This window comes from Amphibalanus amphitrite, unplaced genomic scaffold, assembly GCF_019059575.1.
Source record: "Amphibalanus amphitrite isolate SeventyFive unplaced genomic scaffold, NRLGWU_Aamphi_draft 000630F_arrow, whole genome shotgun sequence".
Taxonomy (NCBI): Eukaryota; Metazoa; Arthropoda; class Thecostraca; order Balanomorpha; family Balanidae; genus Amphibalanus; species Amphibalanus amphitrite.
Window position 1 is genome coordinate 271,846 of NW_024882124.1, and position 19,530 is coordinate 291,375.

The window sequence follows — 19,530 nt, forward strand, 5'->3', positions numbered from 1 at the left end:
CAGCGCCGATTTTCAGGATTCTAAGCAGGCTTCTGAGAGCCCACACTGACCCTGAGTGGCCTAAAATGGCCTGGAAGTCCCAAGCCTATCGCTAAAGGATCCCTTGCCGCTATGCCGTGCGAAATTTTGGTTCCGTTAAACGTCTTTTCTTCGCGTTTGCAGCGCTTCCCTACACACGAAAAACGAGAAACTTTTTGTTCACACTACACCTCCTCTCACTGGAGCAAAGATGAATTACTTCCGATTCACACTTCCGACATTCACTCTCCGCTGAAAGTCCTACTTAGCTTCAATCGGCGGCTGGGATAAGCCCTATGCATTTTACGTAGAACCTCTGCATGCATGCGTGAATGAAAGTTTCAGCAAGGTGATTCGCTTAATGAGCGTTTAACCTTTTTATGATCATGAGCGACGAGCGTCTGCACAGGGGCTCTCCAGAATGCGTCGGCAAGCGCAGCCATTGTGATTCTACCGGTCGGTTTTTGTTCAAAAATTTAAAAAAATTAAATTTTCTGTAAAAAATGGCAATTCATAGTTACAAGGAAAACCTTGTCACCATCGTATTCCTCGCACCATTGCGCGTTGAATGATATGTAAAATGAATGAGTAACGACTGGAGGAAGGCAAGATTTAACACAAAAGTTGATTTTGCCCCCCCCCCAACCCAAAATCTCTGGCGACGCCTATGGGTATTTAGATATGTTGTCTTGTCACCACCGTGTTTATCTCTTTGAGACGCGTCACATGAGTTAAAATTTGACCATTCAGAATTAACGTTAAAACGACCTCAGGTCAACGTTATGTCCTGATCGAAAAAGGACCTCCTGCTGCATATGAATGGATCCGTGTTGTTGAGCTGAACAGTGAACACCTTCCAGGTGCTGTCATCGCTCTACCGCGTCTTCGTCAAAAGTTGTAGAAAAAAATGCTGGTGGCCATCGATGCACATTTCCACTAATCACCTTTCGAGTCATCACTCGCCATAAGTTGCACCCTGTCCCTGGCAATGATGAGCTGATTTGTCATGGCTCCAAAGATATTTTGCGTTTCTGACGAACTTTTTCAAAGCAGGAGGCATTCGTGCTTTTTCTAATTTCTCATTATTTTCTAATGATGAGGTCACGTATTTGACCTGCCTCCAGATCATAGATGTAAATCCTCAGAATCATGAATTGCTGACACGTAAAACCCCATACATTAGGTATACAGTGTACCAAATTTCGAAGTCATGGGAGAGAAGCTACAAGAATGGCGAGAGGGGAAAGTTTGATAGAGGTATACCGTATAACTGAACTTGACATGGCGACCTGACCTTAAGTGACCAGTGATAATTTTTACGCAAGTGATGTAGGTAGGTATACCTACCTAATAGGTTATACCAAATTTCGCGGCGCTGCGCGCCGATTTGTTACACGCGCACACACACACACACATACGCACGCACCAAACTGGTAAGTGTGGAAAAAAAACACCCCTACCCATCGGGCGAAGACTAGAAACCCGACCCCCCCCCCCCCACTCAAAAATCCGTGGCGACGCCCCTGCTACATACATATGTATAACCCCATGACCATTGATTAATTATTTGTTTCTGGCCCACTTCGGCGTTGCGATGTTCAGACACTTTTAGACCTTGTAGACTTAGAGGCTGGCTTGTGACGCCATAAGTCAGTTCTCTGACCTGACATGAAAATTGCGTAGGTTTCATAAGATGCAGCTTGAATGCAGCTTGAGGATACAGTTGCATCTTATAAAACCTAAGCAATTTTCATGTCAGGTCAAGTAACTGACTTTATAGCGTCATAAGCCAACCTCTACAAAGTCTAAAAAAAAAATTATGTGGGCGAGGATGGATGACATGATTATTATTAATATAACGAGGCTTGAAATGATCTCACGCATGTCAAAGTGTTTTTATTTTAGGCAAAATAAATATCTAAAACAGTAAAACAAGCTTTCGGCATTACTAATGCCGAAGATGATACTACTGATTACTAATGATACTAATGCCGAAAGCTTGTTTTACTGTTTTAGATATTTATTTTGCCTAAAATAAAAACACTTTGACATGCGTGAGATCATTTCAAGCCTCGTTATAAGTCTAAAAATGTCTGAGCATCGCAACGCCGAAGTGGGCCATAAACGAAGAATAGTGTCATGCGGGGAAGCTGATGTAGATAGCGCAGGTGTAGTTACCTACCACCTACCTTGGTTGTTTTCTCTTTTGGCGGAAACACGGTCTCGACTTCCCCTCCTCGCTCGCCCAGGTGTCTGTGTCTGCCGATTCCTTCTTGCGTAGCTGAAAGACGCCCCGAGCGGAGGGGAAGGAGACTTGGGAAGGAATGGGGTGACTGTGGGGCGGTGGGCGGGTCTGTTAGGATCCTAGTTTTACTCTCGCTGATGCACGTTGGTGTGGAACTCGTTCGGCGTAGGAAGACTATGGTGGTGATGTTTGCCAGCGTTGCCTTTCTTTCACGGATTTTGTTTTCTTGTTGGATTTTGCTGCTCACATATCGATTCACACATACATCACTCGCACTCAAGACTGAACAGTGAACATTCAACTCGACTAATGTGCCCCGCGCCCTTGCCGACGGCTCGCCGGCGGGCACCCGACTCCGTCTCCCGGCCGGCCCGGGCGCGGCGCCGCGGCGCGGCCGTCCCGGTTACCTGACCCGGCCGGCTAAAGGTCGGACCGGCTCCGGCCGCCGCTGCCAGCCCGCGGCGGGCCCGGGGAGGGGTACTACACTACATTCTTCCATTGTCGTGGTAACATGCTTGGTGAGGGCAAACATTGGCATGATTTCATTCCCATTAACCCTCGCCCCGTTGGGGGGGCCATTTTGGCCCCCCCTGTGGTTTTTCCTGAATAGCAAGAAAACGGCGGCGCGCAGCGCCGCCAAATTTTCAGTACCTTCCCGGGCATCAATTTGACACCTTCACACCAAATTTCAAGTCTTAGGTCACCTTAGGTCAGGAGTTATTGAGGTCAAACTGAGGTCATGTTCGAGCAAAAATGAGCAAAAAACATGCAATCTTGAAACGCTCACCAAATCTACAGTTATCAAGCAATTTCAAAGTTCTTTATATGGTCTAGTAGACAAAAAGCGGCGCTACAAAACTGCTATCTCGGATTTTCAAAATTTTTGGTTTTTGACCAAAAAAAATTCAAAAAATTGATTTTTTTAGAAAAACTTTGAAAAAATCCAAAATTTTTCCGAATTTCGAAAAAACGGAATATATGTGATAGTCCCAGCGCTCTTCTATATACATACCAAATTTCAGATCGATATCTCGTTTTTTGGCCAAGTTATAGCGAAAAAACTGTTCAAAAATGATGACGTCAAATTTTTGAACTCAATTTTTAGCAATTCTAGACCACGTACGGCAAAACAAAGACCACCATTGAACTCCCCGTGACGAGCTGCATCGATTCGATACCCATTTCATGCAAAAATATTAACTTTGAAATTTGACCTAATTTGACCTGACCTTGACCTGACCTTGACCTGACCTTGACCTGACCTTGACCAAAACGTGATCTAAGCTGGCCCCAAAGGCTGCCTGACCCATATAATCGCATTTGTCATGTAAAATGGACCATAAAACACGTATCAAACGACACTTTCATATTGTGACCCCCCCCCGTGACCTGACCTCTGTGACCTGACCTGGTATCAGTGACCTCAAATAGCAAAATATGTGTTTGAAGAACATTTCCCCATCGATGATTTTCAATGAAATACATTTTACTCGATTTTACAACGCATTTCTTGAAGTGGCTGTAAACGGTGAAAATTGGACCTTTGATCTGACCTGTGACGTCATCGGTTTGACCTAGGTCAATAAAATTGGGTCACAAGGTAGTTCCCCGTTGGGGCTATCCAACGCCGTTTACCGCTTGTCGCTATGTTGCGTGGTTCTCGAGATCTTAGGGGGGGGGCCAAAATGCCCCCCCCCCAACCGGGCGCGTTGCTCGGCAGAGCCCAACGGGGCGCGGGTTAATATTAAAGTATTGCCTGATTATCTCGTCAAGTGCTGCCATCTGTCAAATGTTGTTCTCCCTAGTTGTTCTTCCTAGGGGTCGCCGCAGTCTGCCTCGCCGCAGTCTGCCCCGACACTAATGTTCCGTGATTATCGCCGGCTCTAATACGGTCCCATTAGTGTCATGCGGGGCAGCTGATGTAGATAGCGCAGGTGTAGTTACCTACCACCTACCTTGGTTGTTTTCTCTTTTGGCGGAAACACGGTCTCGACTTTCCCTCCTCGCTCGCCCAGGTGTCTGTGTCTGCCGATTCCTTCTTGCGTAGCTGAAAGACGCCAAAGGACCGCCAAACACGTTGGTGTGGAACTCGTTCGGCGTAGGAAGACTATGGTGGTGATGTTTGCCAGCGTTGCCTTTCTTTCACGGATTTTGTTTTCTTGTTGGATTTTTGCTGCTCACATATCGATTCACACATACATCACTCGCACTCAAGACTGAACAGTGAACATTCAACTCGACTAATGTGCCCCGCGCCCTTGCCGACGGCTCGCCGGCGGGCACCCGACTCCGTCTCCCGGCCGGCCCGGGCGCGGCGCCGCGGCGCGGCCGTCCCGGTTACCTGACCCGGCCGGCTAAAGGTCGGACCGGCTCCGGCCGCCGCTGCCAGCCCGCGGCGGGCCCGGGGAGGGGTACTACACTACATTCTTCCATTGTCGTGGTAACATGCTTGGTGAGGGCAAACATTGGCATGATTTCTTTCCCATTAATATTAAAGTATTGCCTGATTATCTCGTCTAGTGCTGCCATCTGTCGAATGTTGTTCCCCCTAGTTGTTCTTCCTAGGGGTCGCCGCAGTCTGCCCCGCCGCAGCCTGCCCCGACACTAATGTTCCGTGATTATCGCCGGCTCTAATACGGTCCCAATACGAGTATTAGGCATGAGACGCACCTCAGGCGGGGTAGAGGTTGCCACCCCTTTCGTCAATTCTTTTCTTGTGGTGATATAGTTTTGCAAAACAGACCATTAGCTTTGTTCGGACAAAAAAAAAATACAACAATACCAACCAAAATTTGACCTCCGACGAGCTAATCAGGTTCCATTAGCATTCTAGGTCAGGTCAAACCAAAGTGTTTTAGGACAACATTGAAGTAACTGGCATGTCACCTGTCACGTGCCAAAAGCACCTTCGAGTATAGTGCCAGGTCAGCTAAAACAGCTATGGGTCACACTATCCGTCCAGGATTTTAGGCCTAGGTAGCTGAGGTGATCCTAGATTGATCAAGTTAGGTGAAAAAAGATGCACTAGTGGATCTAGACAGGTAGAGCTGGGCTCTGAGGAGAAGCAACGTCTCAAGAAAGTTTTATAATAAAAAAGAATAATAAAATTTCGTCTCCTTACGGATTCCTGTCCAATTAAAAGACACTTCCAAATTAATTTGTCTCGTTTTATTTACATGCAAAAAGATGACAACAATTCGTCAATGTCGGATGGTTCTGGAGGGAACGATGCACCGGTCCGAATGCCCCCCCCCCCCCCTGTAACCTTTTTGGTTCGTGAAGTCTATAGTCTCGCGTTGTGGCCTGTGGAGGGAACGATGCACCGAATGCTCTCCCCGTAACCTTTTTGGTTCGTGAAGTCTATAGTCTCGCGTTGTTTTTTCTATAGTTAAAAGAAAGAGTTCCAGTTGGCTTTTATTTGCTTTAGCCAAACCAATGGGGTTAGTAATGAACAAGCGTGGCCGTCTGCCACAATTGGCACAAACGTAGTCTGCCGGGAGCTCCGCCCGCTCCGGCCCGGCACACAGTCATACGTCACACATTTAGGTGCGTCATATCACGGGGCCAATATAAGGAAGGGATTGCCATATTAGGAATTAAAGCTGGGCGGTCGGCAAGGAGGCTAATTGATAGGACAGGGAAGTTACTTCGTTACACCCCCCTCCCCAACACACACACTTGGATCCGCCAGTGAGCGAATGGCATATAGGTATTAGCAGGGCACTAAAGAGTCGGTATTAGGTACTTTATCGACAGAGGCGGATCCAGCTCAGAGTTTTTTTTTTGGGGGGGGGGGGCAAACCATAACAATTTATCGATTCTTTCCATGCCTCGTCCATAGGCGTAATGTTAAAATTATGCCGTTTGGGGGGGGGGGGGCAAATGCCCATTTTGCCCCCCCCCCCCTGGATCCGCCACTGTTAATCGAAATCGCAGGTGGACCTGTGGTAGCTCCTCTACGGCATGGTGGCTATAAGTAGAACCTGTCGTTGCCAAATCCTACTGTAGAGGTCAGCACTGCAGCTCACGTCTCCTTTCTGTGGAGCAGGCAGGCGCCAGCCCTCGGAGCTCTTCGACCCTTGTGATTTACAATCAGCCATCAGGAGGCTCAAATTCTGATGCTCATCACCTGGACCCTCCTGTTCCGAGCTGGGCGGCCGGCCTCTATCCGTTTCGAGCAGCTTCCATCGGAGCACGCTCCTCGGGGGACCGTTTGCGAGGCTGCGTAGTGCGTGGCCTGTCTCTAAAGACGGGCTCAGCCCCGGCGAGTCACCAGGATGGCGGCCGAGGCCAGTGTATCCCTGAAATTCCTAGCATCATCTCAGCTCGAAAATCATAAACTTTATCAAAAAGTCTTAACCCGCGCCGGGCCGGTGCTCTGAGATTCCGCGCCTCGTCAAGGCGCATTTGATGATATATAATATGACCTCGAAAGGTCAAGTTGAAAAATTGACCTCCGGTCAAGTTCATGACCTGACCAAAATGGGTCATGTTGCCTATCATTCGATCTGTATTGACGAGACAAACACGAACGATCTGCAACATGACCTATTTCGATCAGGTCATGACCTTGACCCAAAGTCAAATTTTTAACTTGACCTTTCCAGGTCATATTATACACCATTCGATGCGCCTTGACGAGCTAAGAACGATAGCGTTTGAATCGATCCTCTATCTTCTCTGAATCAAAAGTTATTCAAGAAAAACTATCAGAAGTAAAAACGAACATTTTTTCTTCGGTGACCTCTGGTGACCTAGTTTTTGACCTGACCGAAAATGACACAAGTACTTTCTTACTAGTTTGTACCGCTCTTTCGAATGCCGCCTACCGCTTGTCGCTACGACGCTCAGGAGTCGAGTTAGACGGGGGGGGGGGAGGCGTAAAACCGCGATAAACGTCGAACGAAGTCTCTATCTCTATTCAATCAAGAGTTATTGAAGAAAACCAGTTGGTGACCTCAGGTAACCTCGGATGACCTGGAGATCACCTTCCAAAGGTCACAAGTGATATGTTTCGGCGGAATCACCAACAGGGACCTGCAATACCATGATCGTCCTGAGCATATTGAAGTCATAGGATGGCATTCTGAGTAAGTTGATATTTCTCCCATTGACTTAGATATAATGGGGAGAGCGTGAAATTGACCTGACCTCAGGTCACGAATATAACAAATCAGAGATATACGTTTTGTACATACTTACCTGGTTTCCATGGGCACTTTGAGTCATACCGGATTACGGAAGGATTAGGGTTGTAATTCCGACCCGTACGGCGTACTCACGGAACCCATGTTTTTAAGTGGATTAGGGTTCGAATGGCTCTGTTTTATCGGCTGAGAATAAAAAAGTATCGGAAATTACGGTAAGCAGGCTGTAATCGCACTAATCCTTTATTTCACTGATCGGATCAGTGAAATAAAGGATTAGTGCGATTACAGCCTGCTTTCCGTAATTTCCGATACTTTTTTATTCTCAGCCGATAAAACGGAGGCATTCGAACCCTAATCCACTTAAAAACATGGGTTCCGTGAGTACGGGTCGGAATTACAACCCTAATCCTCCCGTAATCCGCTATGTCTCAAAGTGCCCATGGAAACCGGGTCAGTGTCACCCTTACTACATCCTGAAAGTTTCATATCGATTGCTCAACAGCTGTAGCTTTGGTGCAAGTGCAAACTTTTTCGGAGGTGTCGTCACTTAACCTGGCCTGGTGACCTGACCTTAGGTCATCTGGAGTCAGCATTTTCACACAACATGCGCAGAATATGGGAGAAAAGGTATACAAAATTTGGCTTTGCTGCGCGCCGCCGTTTTCTCGTGATCTGTGAAAAACCACAGGGGGGTTGAAAGCAACCCCCCCCCCCCTGCAGTGCGCGTATTGTTAAATGCAATGCAACACAACAGTTTTTCGAACACACCGCACCGCACTCACCACACACAAGCCGCACCGTCCCGGTACACCACACCAGAGCAGAATGAATCGAGCGCCACAAACTCGACCAAGGTCAGGTCGGGTCATCAGCGGGGAGCCCGGAGCACGGTACTAATGGTCTCCGCACACCACGCGACTCTCCGCTGTTCGAAGGTCACGGGGATGTTTGACCTCCCCAGATCCAGATCGGTGGCCGAAGCCTGGCCAGCTGCAACACGTTGCTATAATTTCCGCGTTGTGCAGGGTTCAGCGGAAAGTCGCATCCCGAATGGACCAGGTGTGTGGAGACCTTAACCCAGAGTTGCGCCAGCTCGCAGATCTGCTCCGGAGAACAAACTAAACATATAGACGCAGTGGCGTCGCCACGGATTTTCGACTAGGGGATCTGGTCGGACGGTCAGTCAAAGTAATCCCCACCAAATACTGAAAGCTCCTCGGATTTAGACAATTTTATTTTGGGAATACACCAAAATCGTTTTTAAAATATTTTATATTATTCTTAATCGATTTTCGTGGCCAAAAGTGTGTGTGTGGGGGGGAGGGGGGGGGGGGCGTCGGACCGGCATATTTTCAAGAATGTGTGTGTGTGGGGGGGTCCGGACCCCTCCGACCCCCCCCCCCCCCGTTGGCGACGCCCCTGCATCGACCAGCGGTCCCCCATTCATTCGGAATCGTACCCCAATCCGAGGATCCATGCTTCCGGCGGCTAAGTGCAACGCCACAAACCCGTCCGTTCGCAAACGGCCTAGGCCATTCGCGAATGGCCGGCCATTCGCAAACGGACTAGTCCGTTTGCAAACGGACCGCCATTCGCAAACGGCCTAGTCCATTCGCGAATGGACTAGTCCGTTCGCAAACGGACTAGCCTTCGCACTTGGCCCGTAACACCTCTATCAAAAGTTATTTGCGAAATACTGTTAGACACCATTCGTGACCTGAGATGACCTCAGGGCCATAAATAGGGGTCACGGACACCATTTTCATGTTCAGTGTGTCTAAACCATTTGTAATTCAGTGTTTGGAAGTGTTAATAATGTCTTTCGTCCAAAAGAGGCGCATTTCAATTTTCCCCCATTGACTTATAAAAATAAATTGCAAAATTGACCTGAACTTAGGTCACCGATATCAAAATTCCGAGATACACATTTTATAGATACCGCTACCCTTATCAATCGCTGAAAGTTCCAAAGCGATCAGTCACTCGGTGTAGCTATGGCAGACATTGAAACTTTTTATGAGGTGAGGTCACTTCAAGTGACCTGGTGACCTGACCTTGAATGACCTTGGTCTGAAATTTCCACAACATGTGTAGAATTGATGTATCATAAGGTGTACCAAAAATGGCGGCGCTCCGCGCCGCCGTTTTTGAGATATTCGCGAAAAACCACAAGGGGTGTTCAAACACCCCCCAGCAGGGCGCGGGTTAATATGACCGACGATAGACAGGCAGGTTCTACGATCTTTGGTCGAAAGTGAGGCGAGGCACCGCACCAGTCATCCCGTATTTTATGTTTTCAAAGCTAATGACAGGTTACTTTTACATCCAACATTGTCTTCCCCTCCAAGCTACACAGTCGATTTCGTTATCAAAACCACTGGCGGATCCAGGGGGGGGCCACCGGGGCCATGGCCCCCCCCCAAAAGCCTGAAAGGGGGGGGGGCCAGCATATCTTTTGGCCCCCCCCAAAACGCTTGGAGAAAAATTAATGTGAGAAGGTTGCGTAGTAGATACCTACTAGAATCAGCAGCGTGATTCAATAGCGTAGAGAAAGTCAGGGGCGCGGGAACTACTTTCAGACTGGGGGAGCACACCATAATAGAGATCAATCTAGGGTCCCCCCAAATCTAGTTTTCTCACCGGTTTTAGGCCACTTATTTTTCATCCCTTGGCTTTTTCAACAAAAAAAAAGAAACAGTTGCAAAAAAGGACGGTATTCCGTTTGAAAGTTGTGGGGGCACCGCCCCCACTGGCGGATTCAAGGGGGCCACCGGGGCCATGGGCCCAAAAAGCCTGAAAGAGGGGGCCAACATATCTTTTGGCCCCCCAAAACGCTCGAAGAAAAATTAATGTGAGAAGGTTGTGTAGTAGATACTTACTAGAATCAGCAGCGTGATTAATAGCGTAGAGAAACCCAGGGGCGCGGGAACTACTTTTAGACGGGGGGGGGGGGGGCACACCATAATAGAGATCAACCTAGGGTCCCCCCAAATATAGTTTTCTCGCCGGTTTTAGGCCACTTATTTTTCATCCCTTGGCTTTTTCAACAAAAAAAGAAAACATTGGCAAAAAAGGAGCGGTATTCTGTCTGAAAGTTGTGGGGGCACCGCCCGCACGGCCCCAGAGTTGGGGGGGGGGGGGGCAAGCTGCCACCACTGGCCCCTCCCCCCGGTTCCCGCGCCTATGGAGAAACTACCGGGTTTACTAGCTTCCTTCATAAAGTGTCGTCATGTCTTATCGTCACCCGAGAAGGTCTTATTGCATAAATATCGATTGAGCTGTCAAGTTAACAAACTTGCTGTGGCAGCCTGACCTGACATGACCCGGCAACTTTTCATTCACGGAATATGCGCAATAAATTTTTTAGGAAAACTCACTGAGTTTTCGTTGAAAAAAAAACTTGTTTTGTTTCGTAATTGTACAAGAAGCATATGAGGGACCTTTTTGTCCCTTCCTGCGAAACGGTAAAAGACTTATTTCGGTCACAGCTCAGGCCAATCTCTAAGGGTCAGTCGGGTCACTTATTTCTTAAAAGGGTCCTTACGGCATCCAAGGACCAATTCCGGCTTTTGAGTGCGCCACATCAGCATTTGATGCTACGACAGATGTCGAAATCTGAATATATGTTACAGGCCGTATGAAAATTCGGTCCGTTTGCAAACGGCCTGGCCTAGTCAGGCCATATGAAACTACCTGAAAACACCGGCCGTTTGCAAACTATGACCTGAAATATCAGACCGTTTGAAAACGACCTAGTTAGTTTCGGCCTAGCGGATCCAGGGGGGCCACGGGGTCATGCCCCCAAGCCTGAAAGGGGAACAACATATATTTTTTGTCCCCAAAAACACTTAAGAAAAATAAATGTGAGAAGGGCGTAGTAGGTAGAGAGAAAATACCGTATCATTAAAAATCTGTGAGCTTGATAAAAGTGTTGGTCTTGTCTTCACCCAAGAAGTTCTTATTGCACACTTTAACCATGGATGAAAGAACCTTCATCCCCTGGTTCTCCTTCATCCATGCTTTAACTCTCGATCGACGTGTGAAGTTATCGTGTAAGGTATCATGAAGCCGATCGCGACGAAACTTTAGTACCCTCATGGTGACAGAGTCTGAAAATTTCATGACCCTGACCCAAGTGAACTTTGACTTGTGGCCTATTTCTCGAGACTGTTTGGCCATGTTAGAGGCCATGTTTGGCCGGAATAGCGATTCGGCGTATGTCGGCTCACATTATCCGCGCTTTTATAGTCTTTTCGTGGTTTAAAACGCTCAAACATGTGATATGATGTTGCTCCCACGCATTAGGGCGGATGCCAATGTCACCTTACGGTCAAGTCAGGTCATTGACCTTTGATGACCTCGGTGCACTTTTCCGAGTTTAACATGTTTCTAGGATAGTTTCGTTTAGCTGATTTTGAATTTAGCATTTTGCAGCCATTTGAACATTTACGAAGTAGTTTTGATGCCTTCGTATCATGTTACGTAGCTGCCAGTGGTAGTAGACACCTGCTATACGGACGCCCATAAGTACTCCTACTGGTTGATCTGACCTGACCTGCCCCGACATGGTCTAAACGCATGAAGACATTATCTATGATCCAAACTAACATGAAATTTGTGATCAGCACAAAAAAAAACGTATTACAGCCTTACTTTAGGAGGTTCTGACAGGTCCTGATTTTCCCGTCTTTTGGGTCTGTGACCTGACCTGGGCGGTGTTTCACGGCACGCTGCCAGCCGCTGCCAGCGCTGATGGCACTTTTGGTTTCAATGGAGACATCAACAAGCCTATACCCACAACACTACCGAAGGCTGACCTTAGCTCGCGGAATGCGCTGTCAGCGGCTGTCAGCACGACCGTGAAACACCGCCCTGGAAGGTCAACCAATGACCAAGGACCTTAAAATCGGGTATCATCGGCTTCGTCTCGTCACTCACGGGCAACACGCCTGTTTTTTTTTCCGCGAGCTCTAGCTTAATCAGGGGCCGAACGGCAGGGGGTCCAACCGACACCTCCCAGCCCGCGAAGGCTGCGCCACGCACCGACCCGGAGCGGGCTAATTGGTCGACAAAAGCAATTTGAAGTGTTTTCAAAGTAATATTTAGGCTCGGGTTGGGTGGGCTACCATTTCTATTTTTTTTATTTTTAGTTTAAAAAAGAATATCGTTTCAGGGCTGTGACGAAAAAATAAGTGGCCTAAATCCGATGAGAAAACAGGATTTGGGGGTACCCTAGGTTTGGTTACTTGCAGGAGTTGGCCCCCCCCCCCCCCAAAACGCAAGTCTGGATCCGCCAGTGATCAAAACATAAATGATGCCTAAACTCTTAAGATAATGAGACAGTTCCAACAATACCTTCGCCTTTGATAGTGATAATGAGCTACCTTTGCTCATTATGGAATTAAATCTCCATTTGTCTGGTTCATACCTACATACAGGGTGTTCCGAAAAAGTGTCACAGTTTCAAACGTGTATTATAAACGCTTGACAAGTATTAACGCATTAAAACATACACCATATGAAAGCTCACGTTTGTCGTTTTTCAACAAGGTTACTCTCGTATCAGTGCTATAACTCCTTGCCAGAGGGCAGAGGAGTTCCTGCGATCACAAGTTTACGCGAACTTCTTGTAGTTCACGTTCTCGATATGGGCACCACCGCGGTTGAGACACGCCTTGATTCTGGCCTGGAAACTCTCAGCGACTTTCGTCAGAGTCTCGGGACCGACTTGATGCAGGTATCTTTCGACGTTCTGCTTAAGCTGGACCAGTGTCTTGGGCTTGCCTGCGTACACAGTGTCCTTGGCAGCCCCCCACAGCCAAAAGTCTAGCGGGTTGAGATCAGGGCTGTGGGAAGCCCACTCATGGGCGGTGCCGAGAGACATGAGGCGAGCGTTGAACAGCTCCTTAAGGCATTCGATACTCTCACGCGCAGTGTGAGGCGGAGCTCCGTCTTGCATGAACCATGCCTGTTGCAGTTGGTTATCGGTGAGCATATCGGTCAGATCCGCGTAGAATTCCCGGATGACCTCGCGGTAGCGCTCGCCATTGATGGTGACGGTCCGGCCATCTTCTTCGAACCAGTAGGGACCGAGGAGGCCGTGAGTGGCGTTGTAGGCCACGAAGGCAGTGACCTTCGGGCCCTTCAGCTGCTTCTCCGTTACTTCTTCCGGTGGTGAGTTACCCCAGAAAGTGTTGTTGTGGTTGTTCACCGCACCGTTCAGGTGGAAGTGAGCCTCGTCTGAGAACCAGACTCGGTTCACCCACCGCGCGTTCCTCTCCATCTTGTTGGAGATCCATTGACACATGACTTGCCGCTTTTGCCTGTCCCGATCCGTCATCTTATGTCTGGTGGATATTATGTACGATGACAGTTTTAGCTCGTCGCATAGGATGCGTCTTACGCTGGTTTTAGCAAGTCCGAGCTGTTGAGAGCGTCGACGGAGCGACTTCTTGGGACTGGCAATGACGGAATTTCGCACGGCCGCGATGGTCTCTGGGGACTTTGAAACCGATGCTGGCCTGCCGCTGCTGCCCCTGTGAGTATTCAGGACTGAACCTGTTGTCTCAAAATGGTTAACAAACCTTGCAATGAGTTTGTTGCAGGGCAGATCTCGAGTTTCCATGTCACACTCGCGTCGAAGTCGGCGGCGGACGGTGACGTACGATTTCGTCTCGAACCATAATCGGACGATTTTGATTTTTTGTTCTGGCGAGAAAACCATCGTAGATTTTGGTGAACCGTTTTGTCCACCAAAATCGACAAGGGTTGTGAGCAACATATCTTAAGCCAAACTATTTCGGACAATTTTTACGGAAATCGCACGTGACTAAAATCGTGACACTTTTTTCGGAACACCCGGTATGTGCCGTTATACAGGAATTTTAACCCGCGCACCGACGGGGGGGCGGATATCCGCCCCCCTGAGGTTTTTCGCGAATAGCGGGAAAACCGCGGCGCGTAGCGCCGCGAAATTTGGTACGACTATTCCCTAATCAATTTTACACATGGTGTGCAATTTTGAACCTTCTACCTTTTAAGGTCAGGTCACCAGGTCACTTTGAATGACCCAACCTCAAGTCACTTTTTTGCAACTTTGTCACCGTGCCAGAGCTACAGTAGATGTCGGAGGCCTTTGAAAGTCGCAAGATGTTATTAGGTCATTAGTATCTACAATTTGTATATCTCGGAATTTTGATATCGGTGACCTAAGGTCAGGTCAATTTTGCGACCTCCCCATTATAAGTCAATGGGGGGAAATCAACTCCCTGTTTTTACCACTAAAACGGGTCGGAATGGCCCCATATACCATACATGACCTCATATACGATCAACCTTCACTACCTTGAGGTCTGTTTTGCTGTTGGGCAGCTGTGAGGTCATGTGACGTCACCAAAGGTCACCAAAGGTTTTTGGCTAATAACTCCGTACAGGAACAAGATACAGCCGCGTGGATGGTCTCATTGTGTTCAGATCGTCAAGACGCATCGAATGATATACATGATGACCTCGAGTTCACGTGACCTGAGGTCAACCTTTGACCTTGACCTTTCGAGGTCAACATATATATATCATTCGATGCGGATCGACGAGAGGATCACGATGATGCCCTTAGTTTGTTTCTATCTTGACTAATTCGAAAGTTATTCGAGAAAAACTCTCTCCATATCTAGCGCCGCCATTTTGACTTTTTGACCCCTGTGACGTCATCTTTGACCTGACCTGAAAATGACCTCAGTAAAAATTGTAGATCTTGACCGTGCGTATCCGATGCCGTTTACCGCTTGTCGCTATCTTGCTTCGTTCTGGAGATCTCAGGGGGGGGGGCGGTCATCCGCCCCCCCCCCGTCGGTGCGAAGTTGGCGCAGACCCCCGTCGCACGCTGGGCCGGCGGACCGGAAAAGCGCTAGAAATACCCCCAAGAGTGACTTTCCACAATATGAACAAAATATGTATCATTCGATCCCAAATTGATCAAAGCATACGATTCTGATGCCATTTTTGCTCTAAGGTCGAAATTGAGGTGGTCAGTTGTCACCAAACACAAGACTATTTAGACCCGCTAGTGGCCACCACATTTGCCGATTTTAATGCTAATCTTTAGTTGATATTTATTAGTTGACCAGTTGTCGTTTTGAACGCAATTTTCTGTCAGACTAGTTCAGGGCACTGTTGTTCACTGTACCAACAACATTCTTACATATTGCATCGCTTTTCTGCAAGATAAGCTAGCTTTATGCAAGCAGCTGCAAGACCATAATAAAAATCATATCTAAATTTTTAAATAGACTTTTATAAAAACGTTATTTCGAGCGGCTAAAAATGAACATCTTATACTAGCCTCTGATTACTCATCTTTCGATCCACATCGGTGCTTTGCTGCTTTTCCCTGCTACTTTTCGAGATATGCGCCAGTCAACCACATGATGTAGGGGCAATTGTCACCTCGCCGCTCTACTGACGGCCCGGCGCTCTTTAAAGCGCTGAAATTTATGAAAAACGAATATTTATAATCTGAATAAAATATATGTCCCTGAGCTCAGAATTGATCAACGCACACAATGCTGTCAAAATTTTTGGGCCAAAGTCAATAATTAAGTCATTATGAACCCCCAAACACAAGTCTGTGATAATCAACAACAACTTGCTCATTAGTTAGACTTTTTGAGAAATGTTATTTCGAGCCGCTAAAGATGAGCATGTCATGCAAACAACTAGTCAGTTGTCTGCCATGCCCTATTGACGATTATTGCCTATTACTGCTACTTTTCGGGATATCGTCTGCTAAGTCACCTGATATAGCTGCTATGCCACCCTACCGCGGTAGGGTGGGACGATATCCCGGATATCGTCCCGTTTTCGGGACGATATCCCGAAAAGTAGCAGTAATAGGCAATAATCGTCAATAGGGCATGGCAGACAATTGATTAGTTGTTTGCATGACATGCTCATCTTTAGCGGCTCGAAATAACATTTCTAAAAAAGTCTAACTAAAGAGCAAGTTGTTGTTGATTATCACTGACTTGTGTTTGGGGGCTCATAATGACTTAATTATTGACTTTGGCCCAAAAATTTTGACAGCATTGTGTGCGTTGATCAATTCTGAGCTCAGGGACATATATTTTATTCAGATTATAAACATTCGTTTTTCATAAATTTCGGCGCTTTAAAGAGCGCCGGGCCGTCAGTATAGAGCGGCGAGGTGACAATTGCCCCTACATCATATGGTTTACTTGCGCATATCTCGAAAAGTAGCAGGGAAAAGAAGCAAAGCACCTATATGGAACGAAAGATGAGTAATCAGAGGCTAGTATAAGATGTTCATTTTTAGCCGCTCGAAATAACGTTTTTATAAAAGTCTATTTAAAAATTTAGATATGATTTTTATTTAGGTCTTGCAGCTGCTTGCAAAAAGCTAGCTTATCTTGCAGAAAAGCGATGCAATATGTAAGAATGTTGTTGGTACAGTGAACAACAGTGCCCTGAACTAGTCTGACAGAAAATTGCGTTCAAAACGACAACTGGTCAACTAATAAATATCAACTAAAGATTGGCATTAAAATCGGCGAATGTGGTGGCCACTAGCGGGTCTAAATAGTCTTGTGTTTGGTGACAACTGACCACCTCAATTCGACCTTAACCCTCGCCGGACCTATTGGTTTTCTACATACGCGCCGGCCGAGGGGGGGGGGGGCGGGTACGACCCCCCCCTCGCCGTTTCGCCCCTGGTGGAGCTAGCGCGTCGCGGAAAAAACGAGCGTGTGCGCCGTTACGAGACGCAGAGATTGGTACCCGATTTTAAGGTCCTAGGTCAACCGGTGACCTCTGAGGTCAGGTCAAGTGCCCCAAGGTACGGTTCAGTTTTTGGTGAATAACTTCGCAAAAAACGGCCGCAGAGCGCCGATTTTGGCAGCATCGTGTTCGTCTCGCTCAGGCGCGTCGAATGATATACTTTTCGTCTGGGTCAGGTCAACTTGGGGTGTTGACCTCAGGTCAAGGTCAGGTCAGCACCCCCAGGTCACGAAGTTGGTCGAAAGAGGTCATGTCGCATATCATTCGATTCGGCAGGTCTTCCTGAGTCCATTGGTGGCTTTCCCGACTCGCTAGCTCAATTTGATCAAGAGTTATTGACGAAAAACTAATATGACCTTGATGACGTCATAAATGACGTCACGCAAGGTCAACATTGCAAAAGTGACGCATCTAACCTTGCAAGGAGTGCATCAAATCACGATTCTGTGTGCTTGAGATAGTTGGAGATCGTTCCCGGCGCCAGAATAGCAGTTTGAATTTTTCCCCATTGACTTATAATGGTGAGGTCACGAAAATGACCTGACCTCATATGACCTTTAGGAAAAATCCGAGATATACAAGTTGTGGGACTCATAATGGATACTAGATCCTGCAAGTTTCATTTCCCTGTGACATCTCCTCTGGCAGTGAGGGCGTTGCGAAGTTGCGACATCTGAAGACCGTGCAGAGGTTCACTTATGACGTCATAGGTCAGTGACCTGACCTGACCCAAAAATGCGGTTGGTGTCAAAAGATCCGGCTTGGATCAAAGGTCAGGTATGCCAAGTTTCAGCTCTCTATCGCCAGCGTGTTCGGAGCTATCGCGAAAAAACCCTATGGGGGGGGCGGCACCCGCCCCCCCCCCCTCGGCCGGCGAGGGTTTTAAGGCAAAAATGGCATCAGAATCGTATGCTTTGATCAATTTGGGATCGAATGATACATATTTTGTTCATAGTGTGGAAAGTCACTCTTGGGGGTATTTCTAGCGCTTTTCCGGTCCGCCGGCCCAGCGTGCGTCGGTGCGCGGGTTAAAATGTCCGTTTTGTGGTAGGTACCTATAGCCCGTGCACTTGCGCTGTATGCAATAGGTAAACGTTGATATGCAAAAATATGGATGCATGTTTAGTCGAGTACCTACCTATCCTTTGTTCGGTACAATCAATGATTCAATCGCACATAACTAGTCGTTATAAAACTACTGTGTGTGGTATTTTTTACCTTCACCAAGCGTAATAAGAAGATGGCCTTGCGCTCAGTGCTGAGTGCACCTGGGATTTCCTCCTCGGTTAGCTCCGGTATAATGCGCTCCAAGAGCAAAACAGCTCCCTTATACAGTTCCGCAAGCTGATGAACTGGTCAGTAGTGGCGGAACACCATCAATTAAGGGGGGGGGGGCATCACTGTCGACTTTTGGTACCATTCTTTCCATGCAACGCCCATAGGGCTAATGTTAGAATGCCAAAATCAAAGGGGGCACGGTGCCCCGGTGCCCTCCCCATTCCGCCGCCTATGGAACTGGTAAGGTTAGAGGCTTTCTTCGCAGAAGCAATAGGTTACCTATTAGTAATACTTTTCGTTTGACCGCGTTAAGAGTCGTGGACAACATATGAAGTAGGTTTTTGCACCTTTCCGAGGTGTCAACGGCTTGATATTAGCCGTTTTCACGACGGTCTATCCGGCGAGTGCACCTAATTTGACCAAATCTGCACCTAATCTCTTTTACAGTAAATATCTTCATTTGATGAATTTATTTCAGTGTTTTAATTGCTGCTGCTCTCTGATAATACGACAAAGCAGGCATATAAGCAATTAGTGTAACCCTAGCTGATAGCTACTAAGAGACACACTGAACCTGATTTGACCAAATCTGCACCTGATCTGCACCAGATGTGCACCAAATATGTACCAGATGGCCGTCATGAAAACGGCTATTGTGAAAGGTAGCTATTTCAATGGCGAAGAACGTTTTCACTGAACATTTAACCCCATATTTCTAATACCTAGCTGTTTCCGAGATTAGATATGCGGAATGAAGGAAATGATACAAAATGGTTGTGTTGGCGTTGAAATTGATACAGGTCACTTGGGCAATATGTAATCGGACGAAGACACTACAACGATTCGACAATGATATCGTTGTCGATGTCTCGTTTGATGCAGTGAAACACACAATTTTATATTTACATAGGTGTTTTAAATACGGGCACGACACGTGTATTGATCCAAACAAACGCAGCCCGCTATAGCACAATTAGGGGCACAATTTTACCTAATGGGCGACGTTGTTACGCGAAAGAAAAAAAAAACAAGCGAGTACCATAATTA

At 47.3% G+C, this 19,530-nt stretch overlaps 1 protein-coding gene across 1 annotated transcript; it reads right to left on the reverse strand.

The window, feature by feature from the left end:
- Window positions 1-13,027: 13,027 nt before the first annotated feature.
- On the reverse strand, window positions 13,028-13,720 carry LOC122363603. The gene has a single exon (XM_043333073.1). The coding sequence runs from the start codon at window positions 13,718-13,720 to the stop codon at window positions 13,028-13,030; it is 693 nt and encodes a 230-aa protein (XP_043189008.1).
- Window positions 13,721-19,530: the final 5,810 nt, after the last annotated feature.

Bases quoted from the DNA above. Each gene is read 5' to 3' on its own strand.
- LOC122363603 (XM_043333073.1), bottom strand. From the start codon at position 13,720: ATGTGTCAATGGATCTCCAACAAGATGGAGAGGAACGCGCGGTGGGTG.